At 43.9% G+C, this 10,754-nt stretch overlaps 1 protein-coding gene across 3 annotated transcripts in view; it reads right to left on the bottom strand.

Moving 5' to 3' along the window:
- Positions 1-526: 526 nt before the first annotated feature.
- pik3r3b (phosphoinositide-3-kinase, regulatory subunit 3b (gamma)) overlaps positions 527-10,754 on the bottom strand; it is a 181,040-nt gene continuing 170,812 nt past the window's right edge. For all 3 annotated transcript variants that reach the window (XM_031876021.1, XM_031876022.1, XM_031876023.1), the window contains 8 exons: positions 10,079-10,214; positions 9,291-9,389; positions 8,783-8,963; positions 7,941-8,066; positions 7,508-7,827; positions 6,718-6,792; positions 6,425-6,595; positions 527-5,975 (listed from right to left, as the gene is read on the bottom strand). In XM_031876021.1, the coding sequence (XP_031731881.1) occupies positions 5,777-5,975; positions 6,425-6,595; positions 6,718-6,792; positions 7,508-7,827; positions 7,941-8,066; positions 8,783-8,963; positions 9,291-9,389; positions 10,079-10,214 (1,307 nt within the window). In that variant the 3' untranslated portion in view covers positions 527-5,776. The remainder of the gene's footprint in view (positions 5,976-6,424; positions 6,596-6,717; positions 6,793-7,507; positions 7,828-7,940; positions 8,067-8,782; positions 8,964-9,290; positions 9,390-10,078; positions 10,215-10,754) is intronic.

The following is a 10,754-nucleotide window of genomic DNA, read 5'->3' as shown; positions in this document are numbered from 1 at the left end:
TCAAAAGAAGTCAGTTCATACCAACGGCACACAAACTGAAGAGTGCAGATGAAGTTAAATCTGATTTGATTTTACATCGGGACATCATTGAACAAGGATTTTAAGGACACATCCTTCCTGACGTGTCACAAAAGTACCTGTTTAAAACAACTGAACAGATCAACCAACACAATCCTAGCTAGCTGTACGGGACACTCATTCACGCAACATGGTTTTTATCTGTTGTGATATCAAGGCTATGGAGATTAAAACATCACTGAAACATCCATTTCCAATGATCAACAACTGAAGGATTAAGAAGAACTGAAATCTTTGGTCTTGATGTTTCGGGGGGGTGGGGAGAAAGATGAAAACAGTCAAAAGAACAGCGACACCGACTCAAAGCAACCCTTCAAAATGTAACATCTTTTAGCTTTATATATATATATATATATATATATATATAATCCGTGTAAATGTGACTCATGATGCACACGCAGACATCACAGGTTAATATGAAAACAATTCTCTTGTAGATGATAATGTGTGCAATTTCAGACAAAAGCCCTCTGTGAAGGAAAAGATCCGAACATATCTCTGAGAAGTTTCAAAAAGCGCCTCCTTCCCTCCTAAAGTAGCTCTACGTTTGCCTGTAACCAATACTGTACATCTGTCATAAAACTCTAAAAACCTCGGCCCCTGCTCACCGTCAAACAAAAAGGGAACTCTTCCTTTTACCTTGTTATTTTTTCCTTTAATAAATGTATTTCATATAAAGACATTCAACAGTGAGCAATGCAATATACTTCAAGTAATAAAGTTAGGGATTTTTTGGAGTTCCATCAGAAAAAAACCCAACAAAAACAACCTTCAGACTGTGTGGTGATGAGGGGAAAGACTGAGATCCATTTGGTGATGATGCTGTGTCTAAGCTACAGGAAGCAATGAGGGACAAGCCTCGACACTTCAGAAGTCAAAGACGTGGGGATCTAGCTTAATCGACTGAGAGTGATTGAAGTATCAATGCAGAAAAAACCCTGATTTATTTATGTTTCTCTTTTCCTCTAAATCGCTGGTTTTGTTGTGTGATCGTTTCCACGGTAAACTTGAAACACCTGAGGGTTGATGAGCAGAAACGTTGTGAAGGAGACCTTAAATGTCTGCCGAATCGAAACAGGCCTGCATTTCCAGATAGCACCTTGAGTTGGGATCACCGTGTTTCCGTTAAGGTCAAACATGATTTGTGGTTCTTAAAAGAAAAGAAAAAAAAAAAAACCCCGCTTCGGACCCGGACTGATCTTTTTTGTACATTCAAGATTATATCGGCAAACCCCGCCTTGCTGTCCCCCTGAGAGTCCAAGAGAAAGAACAAAGACCACCGTCACTGAGGGACAGCAACAGATACAAAAGACCAAAAAAAAAAGGCTGAGTCCCAATTCAGAGGCAGATGAGTTTATAGGACGGCGGCTACATAGAGGAAGCCTAAACCTGGACCTCCTCAGCAAAGATCGTGTGCAGAGGATTGATAATTCTCTAACCACAGTGGGAATGATACCTCTGAGAAAAACACTGGATTTGCTCACCCTGAAACATCACGCTAATACTTGTAGCCACAGTTTGTGCGGAAGGAAAATAGATGGGAAACTGCCAAACGCAAACTTTGGATGCGTGTCGTGGCCCCCAACAAGACAAAGAAAAACAAGTCAAATAGCAGAAAACTATGTAGGAGCAGCAAACGTCAGAAATAATAAACAAGCTTGAGAAACTCCCTTCAGACAAGAACAAAGCAAAGTCGACAACATGGAAAAATGGCGACATTTATTTACCAATTCTTGCACGTCCAAAAATTGGACAAAAAGTCACATTTCTCGCCTGAATTCGACAACGGCCCCTGAAATAGGACGCAGCCAACATGTCACCCTATACACTGCAACTGTTGCAGACTGAACTATCTTTTCTAGAATATCAAGTGTTTTTGTTTGTAGCCACGAGGTTAACACTATTTTATTTTGTATAGACAAGTGTTTACCTTGATGTAAGGTTTTCCTGACATCATTGAGTTCAGTCTGTCGATGCAGCCTTTCTTCCTCCACACCTGCTTTAGCTCCAGTTAGGGGTGGCCGGCAGTGGGCGTCAAGCTCAATCCAATTTGGCCCGTCCTCACAAACAAAACGATCCTGTTGTTTTCTGCAGTCGTTGCGCTTTTGCTTTTACACAGTTACGCAAAATGTTCACGCAACTTTGTTTACTTTTAGTTTTTCTTTTGTGGCATCAATTTGAACAGTTATCACCAAAAGGTTTTTAGACAGAGTTGAGGTGGGACTGTTTGTATTTATACCTCATCTGTATTTTTTTGTGATTTTGCCAATTTAGCTTCCGTAGATGCACAAACATGTAGGATAACAGAAAGCAGTCATGCTGCACCAGTGTTACTAGTGATCTATTTTCAGAAATATTTGAGTAACCCTAGTTGACGTTAACACCAACTGATTTGCATTTTCTTTCGTCAACTTCTCAAAGAAGAACACTGAGGATCTTTTCATCATTTTGAGGTTAACGGGTCAAACTGGATTAAGTCCTGCCGGCATTAGGACACCTAAACCAGTTTAGGAGAGACCGCTTACCATCAATGGCTTTCAGGTCGACAAACCTTGCCTCCCACAATTCATCTACCTAATGTGAGCAGACTATAGAGGGTGTGTGGGGCTAGACAACAGTGAAATCGTCGGGGGAGGTTACTACACCGTCGGGTCTCGAAGAGGACATTGAAAACGGGGTTATAGATAAACACATGGGTACAACCAAGGTCGTTTCATTCCTTCACAAAGACTCCTCTGCAGCTCCTCAAACAATGACCCTCTTCCTACAACCTGATACACTCCTTCTGACATACCTGTGTGTGTGTGGCCCATACACTGATGATGGCTTATACCGTGAAAAACACTGCTGACAGAGAGGGAGAAAGCTTTGTCTGACTTTGTAACCAGCGTTTTAAAAAAGTCTTTTTTTTTGGTAGAGGCCCTCACAAACGTTATCCTGTGTAAAGTATAAATCAGTTTGAGTGAATTAAGAACAGCTGCCTTTGTTTGCCATGAACAAGGTCAAGCTCGCATCTGCCATTCCTCGCAGCTCTAACCTTTTCATCCTCTAAATAGCTGCAGATTATGAGACCTCCCCCTCCCGAGATGCAACGCTGACCCCGTTCATCGCCTCAGATGTCTCTCCAAAGGAACAGCCAATGGGTGCGCATTATCTTATCGCAACAACGGCCAATCAGTGATACAGAATTTCTCATTTCTAGGAAGAATAGAATGCAACTTGTTTTTTTAGGGGAGGTTTTTTCTCTTCAGTTTTTGAAGACTTTTTATTGTGTGATGCTTTTTAGTCTGACAGAAAATGCTTCCACTGGTTATAAAGTCAAGCAGTTCTGAGATTAACAAAAGAAAAGAGGCAACGAAGCAATCGGACAAAGAAACTGGAAACGCTTCGCCGTGCACGTTGGATATCTGTGGGACCTTTAGTGCGTCGCTCTGCTTGACTGCTGGACTACATTAACAAAACGCTAGATTGCACGTTCATTCAAGTTTTCAGTATTTTCTTCTAAAGCCTGCGTCTTCAGCTTGGGACATTGCCTCTGTCTACCTGCTTTGTGTTACATATAACATGTTTTTTTTTAATCAAAGCTTATTTCTGAAGGTTTTGAAACAAAAACAGTCCCAGTTTTTCAACCCACAGTCGTTATATTCATGTTTTCACGACCACACATAAAACGGGTTTCAGGTTCTCTGGTCAGACTTGTTCGATTTTGGTGAAACGGACCATTTGTTACCTTTTTTTGGTCTGGTGTAAGTGTAGCACTATTTGTGACCTCAGCACTCTGTAAACCGAGTCACGGCCTAACACACAGTTCCCCCATATAGGAGTCGGGCCAATTTCCGGTTTTGCCGGCCTGGTCCAGCGTTTGAACTTAAACCGGTCTGATGCAAACCGCCAAACCAGCATTTGTCATTATGACACGTTCTGGCAAATTAAAAAGTAGCTTACATCAGCAATCTAAGCCGACGGCATCACAGCGCTAAATCCGGCTTGCATTGCATTAGTAATAAGCAATATAACAATGTGATTACCAATATGTTTGTTCATAAAGGGACTAAATAAGCCAATGTGCAACTTACTGCAGAGGCAAGCCAATTGGGCTCTGAGCCAAGCGGGCCACCTAGTGGAATGTGTTGTACAGGTCCGGTGTTTGGCTTCGTATCAAACCGGTTTGAACATGTTTACACTGGCCCAACCCTTCTCCCTATGGAAGTGTTTTAAATCCAATACTTCCACAAACGGCCTGAACTTGCCAGCGCACTTATTGCACATCCAGCAAACAAAGTCTGTGAAAAAGTGGATTCAAACGTTGAGCAAACATTTAGAAAGTAGACAGTTGAGGCATTTGAAGAATACCCAACTGGAAAACTGGTCCCAAAAAAATGTGTCATTGCCCAATGTGGTGTCATAAAATTGCTTTTTTCCCCCCCACGAGACAAAAGATGGCAGGAAATCGTCACAACCAAGCTAATAATGACTTATCATTTCACTTGCCCATTATTATTTATCCGTTGGCGGGCTGGCTACTTTATTGATGACTCATTTAGACTTCTTACCTACATAGGGAAAGCTAGGTGAGCAAGGTACAGAGTGCCGAGGCCACATATGGGACTCGTTTAAGTGCTTCACACACACACACCATCTGTATTTACAGAAGGTCTCTGCTTTCTGTTTACGTACCATTTGGTTTTCCAAAAAGGCTATTTGGTGCGCAAGCACGTGGCCCAAAACTCTGTTTTGTGTGTGGTCTCAAACACCATTCATTTCCTTTTACTTCACTCCTTTCACAAAAAGAACAAACTAGCTGACTCTTTCCCCTCCACACCAACTTTGGTCTCTGGTCCTGATCTGTGACGTTGCCATTTAGACATTGGCAAAAAAACAAACTATGTTCCAGCAAAGCAAAAATAATACAAAAACCCTCTACAGTTAGTATAAAAGCAAGCCTTTTGTCATTCTTTTGAGACTACGAAACTGTTTTGTGTCACTCCCCACCCTCCCCCTAAACCCTTCAGCAGCAGTCTACATGGAGGAACACTTCATAAAATGAGTGTCCGTTGTCTCGTTATGCTACATTATTTTTGCTTTTCGTACGGAGAGGGACAGGACAGACACTTGACATCATTTACCACAAACAAAGTTACGATAAACAAAAAGGAAACATGAAAACTACTCCAGAAACAAGCAAAAGAAGTTCGTAATATAATCATCTGAGGTGCAAACTAAAAGAGAACCGGAAAGGAACCAAAAAATAAACATTCGGGAATGTTTTGTCTTCGTCGTCTTTTTTCATTTTCTGTGTCGAGTTTCCCGTAAAAAGTCTGAGCTGGAGTTTAGGTAGCAGCGGGGTCAATCTGAAACTCTGAAGTGTCCTACTCCGTTTCCTTCCTTCCTTCCTTCCTTCAGTCGCTTATTTTGTTTTTTTCACATTCACAAACATTTAAAACTTCCTTGTGCAAATCAAGCAGTCTTTAGAAAGAATGCCCTCCGAAATTGTTCTTGTAAAAATATATAACTTCAAGGTGGCTGACGTGTGTGTTGCAGCTAGTGTTTAATTTGTTTCTATCTTTATCGGGTCTGGTGTTGGGGTTGCTTTGCATTTCAACCAATCCCCCCCCCCCCCTTCTTCTTCTTCTTCTTCTTCTTCTTCTTCAAGAGGGGGTTGGTTTGTTGTCTATGTGGGGGTTTGGCCGGGTGGGGTTCATCTGCGTCCGGAGGGCATCTGTGCGTAGACGGGGTATGCGAGGCGCACGTTGAGCGAGTCGTTGTGCTGCACCAGGGAGGCCTGGTGGTAGTGGAGCACCAGGTCCTTCAGGCTGCTGTACAGGTTGTACGGTTCAGCGAAGCCGAAGCCGCGCGGTGTGCTGTAGATCACGCAGTGCTTCACCTCACCATCAACACTGAGGACACAGAGAGGACAGGTTCAACTGAGCTGGCTAGTCAGGGATGTAGACCTTAGTCATTCAAGGTCCCCCGCAAGCATTAGGTCAGAATACAGCAGCGCTTTCGCTATTTATTTTTCTAAGTGGCGCTGTCTTTGAACGACCTGGAGGAGAGGCAGTCAGTGCTCATCAGAGGGCTTCCTCGCTTCCCTATTTGTATCATTTCGTAGAAAGAAACTGCTGTTATGATTAAAAGTCTATCATATGGTAGTTATTACAAGGAAAATGGTGAGAGTTTAATTGGTACACTACCTACATATTGCTTCCAATGATGTCTTAACGTAATGTCTTTTCAATGGACAGTCACAATGCTGTTATTTCTGCTATGCAACAATTGTAAAACAGTCATTTGAATTGAGGGGATGATTGCTATCTGCGAACCACTAACTTTCCGTGTGTGTACTCACTTTACAGAGCAGGCGTAGCAGCCCTTTTTGCTGCTCTCTCGGATGAGGAACGCTCCGTCTGGCTTCCCGGTGAGCAGCTCCTCCGCCTGCGTCCTGTTCAGGTCCCCGACGAACCAGCTCTTCTCCTCGTAGTGAGGCAAGTTCTCATCCTCCTCACTCACGAAGTAGCCTCTGCGCGCACACACACACACACACACACACACACACGGTGAACAAGGACTTTATTTAAGCACAGATTCAATTAACACAACAAGTTGCTGTACAGTAGCAACAGTTTGGTAGTAGAGACTCACTCGTCAGTATTTTCGTTCTTGATTCCCAGCCAGTCGTTGATTCGTTTTTGACGAACTCCTTTGTGATTGAGCCAGCTAGATAGATAGAGATAGAGAGACACACTTTACTACTAATAGAGACCTTTTGAACTGAATCCTTTCAGTCACAGCATTGTTTATGACGCAGTGAGCAAACACGAGACGGAGCAGAAATTGAATTAGCGAGCCTCCGACAAATGTTTTCACAGAATGAGGCCAGCTCTGTTGAAATGAAATGAAATGCAATGACTCCAAGACCTAAAGCAGAACAATCTCTGGGAGAACCAGACCTTCAGTGACAGTAAACGCAAGTTTCTAATCCAGCAGCACGACGGTCCCAAAACGTCAGTTTTTTTTTTTAGGCCGTGATTTTAAAGTCTGTAATACTGAAATATAACTCCCGAAACCGGTTGTAGAGCTGATGTGGAGGTCAGCACAAATCATTTTGGGGTTTTCCTGTTTAGCACTAGCTGTGACATGCTTTAATTTAATGAGTCTACATGTGTCAGGAGACCCAAGTTTAACCCGGGTCTCCACACGGTCTGATGCTAGTAAGAAGGACATTTGTGAGTGTTTACCGACTATCCTGTTAAAAAAGGAGCGAGTCTAAGAGAGATTTAGCAGTTATCATAATCATGCTTCCTGAACCAAACCACTAGATTTCATGAAACCCTCATGTAATGACAAACACTTTGTCTGACAGCATCAAACTCTGTTCAATAAGCTGGGCCTGCCTGCCGTAGTAACAACCAGTTACGTCTTCGGTACTTACACTAGGTACTGGTCCCTGATCTTGCGGAGCTGTATGAGGTCGGGCTTCAGGCTGTTCATCTTTTTGTCGGTCTCTCGGTTGTCCATGGCTTGCGTCTTCAGGTCCTGCTCCAGCCGCACCTTGCTGTCGTGGATCTCTCCGAGCCGAGACTTGAGCTTCTCGTAGTTAATCATGATCCTCTCGATCTCCTTGTCGTTGCCCTCGCGCCGGAAGCGCTCGATGTAGTCCTTGCTGTAGCGCTCCTGCGTGTGGCACTGCTCCTCGAAGATCTTGATGGTCTCGTTGAAGGCTTCGATGGCTGTCCGCTTCATCTGGATCTCCTGAGGGAGGGGAGAGGAGGAGGTAAGCGAGTGGACAAGACGGCAAACGTGCACTTCTTTCCTCTTTAGAAAAATGGCAAAACATAAGTCATGACACTTAAGGGCGTGCGTACCTGCGACGTCTTGGTGTATTCTTCGTACAGTCGGTCGTACTCTTTGCTCTTCTCCTGGTACTGATTGTGGTATTCCTGAAGCTTCTTCCCCACAGCGTCAATATTATCCTCCTTCACCAGCTGGTCCTGAAGGGTTGAGGGAGTAGAAATGAAAAACATTAGAGAGCGAGCGGTGCACAGAAACTCAAGAAGTGTGCACGCGCACGTTTGCTACCTTCACCCCCGATTCTGTTTCGCGAGTGCGACTCATTAATTAACCACCCACGATGCCCTGGGTGTATGGCAAGGTATGCCATACACCCAGGTACGGAAGAGGGGGAGGAGGGGTTAGAGAGGAGACTGGTTGGAAAGGTGTTTCCAATATCGTAGAAACTCAGATTAGTAAGAGGGAGTTATGCCCTCAAGATCAACATACAACAACACGATTGAAAAAAAATTCAGATATTTTTTGTTGTTGTCCTTATTGCTTATGATCACATTTGTATCACCAGAGACCAGCAGCAGCCGACACAGCCTTACAGATGAGTCCAGTATGAGCTACCAGAAAGATTTTAAACTTATGTTACTTTAATTTTATTAAACAAATTCCCCAGAAAGCAAAGTGAACACACCTGAACTATCCTTTAAACAGGCCACCCACTGCATCGTAAACTTTGACTTTGCACATAATTACAAAGTATGTGACGGCTGCACAAAAAAAACAAAATTCTTCTGGTTTCAGGCTTTCCACCGGATGGTGAACCGGCTGCAGGGATTTGCTCACATCAACAAGTCCTTTGTTTGTTTTTTTTCTACGATAAAACTAATAAAAGTCCTAACAAACAGATGGTGTGTGTGCATACCTGCTGGAAGCGGGAGATGGGGTACATGAGTTTGACGTCCAGCTTGGTGTTGTACTGAGCCAGAGACTCGTGTCTGTAGTGGCTGATGAGCTCCACTACTGAGCTGAACGTCAGCGGGTCGGAGAAGCCGTACTTCCCGTCCCGATGGTAGATCTTTATCAGCTTGTTGTTTCCCCCTTTCCTGGACGCACAAAAGAAAAGAACATGAGAACATGTCGGCACCGTACTCAAACATTTACGGTGAGAATCAGATGATCCTTCTTAACATTCACACTGACTGCTTCTAGTTCACCCCCCTCAAGCACTTTATATTTCCTGGACGATTTGCTCCAATTTACCAGGATGCCGCGTAAGCAAAATGCTTCTTAACACATGATTTCCCTCAATCTGTAGTTAACTAGAGGGATGGCTGCATAAAAGTGGAGAAGTAAATCGACCACGCTCTTCCAGCCTCCGTAAATCCCCCTGTGGTTTTAAAACACACTGACAAACTGAAGCGAGACCGTACCTCAGCGTGAGTGTGTAGTCGCCCTGCATCTTGGTGGAAGCATCCCGAACCAGGAAGGTCCCGTCCGGCATGTCTCTGAGCTTATCATTCACCTCCTCCCTGAAGACAAAACAAACGATACAAAAAGTGAGTTTGGACTGGTTGAGTGATCTGTGTACAGATGGTTTGTATTTGAAAGGTCTGCCTCCAGTTATCAGCGGCAGGCGATGGAGGACTCTCCCCACAGCCGTACACCTCAAAGTAAATAGTCCATCAATTAAACGATGGAGGGAGGGACTAGCCAACAGCATCACTGCTCTGTGTGTGTGCGCGTGTGTGAGAAAGGTGACAGACTGGCTGTCTGCACCGTAGGTGTGGTTATAGTCCAAGTATGTGTGGATTGTGGCTGAGCACTAACCTGCACTTAGGAGGGTAAGGCAGTGACAAAAGCCTCAGACTCATCACTTTTACGTTACAAAAACACTGATTTTATGAAAAGGATTTCTGTTGATGTTCTGAAACTCAACTCCAAGGACACTGGGAAGTTTGAGGGCTGGACTATATCAAGACGTATATCTTTAAAGTATTTACTGAAACTTTAGAATAAAGTGTAAACCACACAAACATGAATACATCACCCTTTGTAACAACAGACGTTTTGGTGATTTAAGGGATCAGATTTAGATTTTTCAGTTTAAAATATTTGCTATTTAATGCCAATAACTTGAGCGTAAAACAAACGACTCATTTGAACATTATCGGTTGATATAGTAGATAGGTACAATCTGCTCAGTCGCTATGTGTGTTACCTGGATATGTCGCCCCAGTACCACTCGGCCTCTTGCAGTGAGCCTCCCGCTCCTCCGTCCTTGGTGCCGTTGCTGCTGCCCCCTCCCAACCCGACGGAGCAGGGCTGCTGTGGCTTCGCCGGCTTCGGAGGAAGAGCTGGAGGAGAGAAAGAGGCAATATGTTACTATTGGGGAAAAAAAGAAGAGCTGGTGTACATGCACTGTGTAACTTGAACTTTGCTGTAGAAAACCCCCGAGGTCAACCACCCATCCATGACTGCTGATGGAGAGGAAGCGAAGCAGTGTACCTACTCTCCCCATATTTCATTACTTTACAGCGGCATGCGACCAATTACACCAGAAGAGGCTGGAGAATGTTTTCCATTCATCCCCAAACATGCACACACACACTTCATATGCAAATTGTAACACAGCAGCTGTTTTTTTTTTTTTTTTTTACACCTCCACACAAATGCTGGAGCGGTGCAGTTGGTGAGCGTGTTGCTATTAATCACACAGGCCCAACAGTGGAATGACAAGTACAGCCCATACATCATCACAGTAATTATTCTGTCATAAAGCACATGCAACACACACACACACACACACACACACACACACACACACACACACACACACACACACACACACACACACACACACACACACACACACACACACACACACACACACACAC

Source organism: Anarrhichthys ocellatus, unplaced genomic scaffold (assembly GCF_004355925.1).
Source record: "Anarrhichthys ocellatus isolate YVR2014 unplaced genomic scaffold, GSC_Weel_1.0 scaffold102, whole genome shotgun sequence".
In the NCBI taxonomy this organism is placed as follows: domain Eukaryota; kingdom Metazoa; phylum Chordata; class Actinopteri; order Perciformes; family Anarhichadidae; genus Anarrhichthys; species Anarrhichthys ocellatus.
Note: the sequence above shows the minus strand (reverse complement) of the source record. Positions and strands in the feature narration are given on the sequence as shown.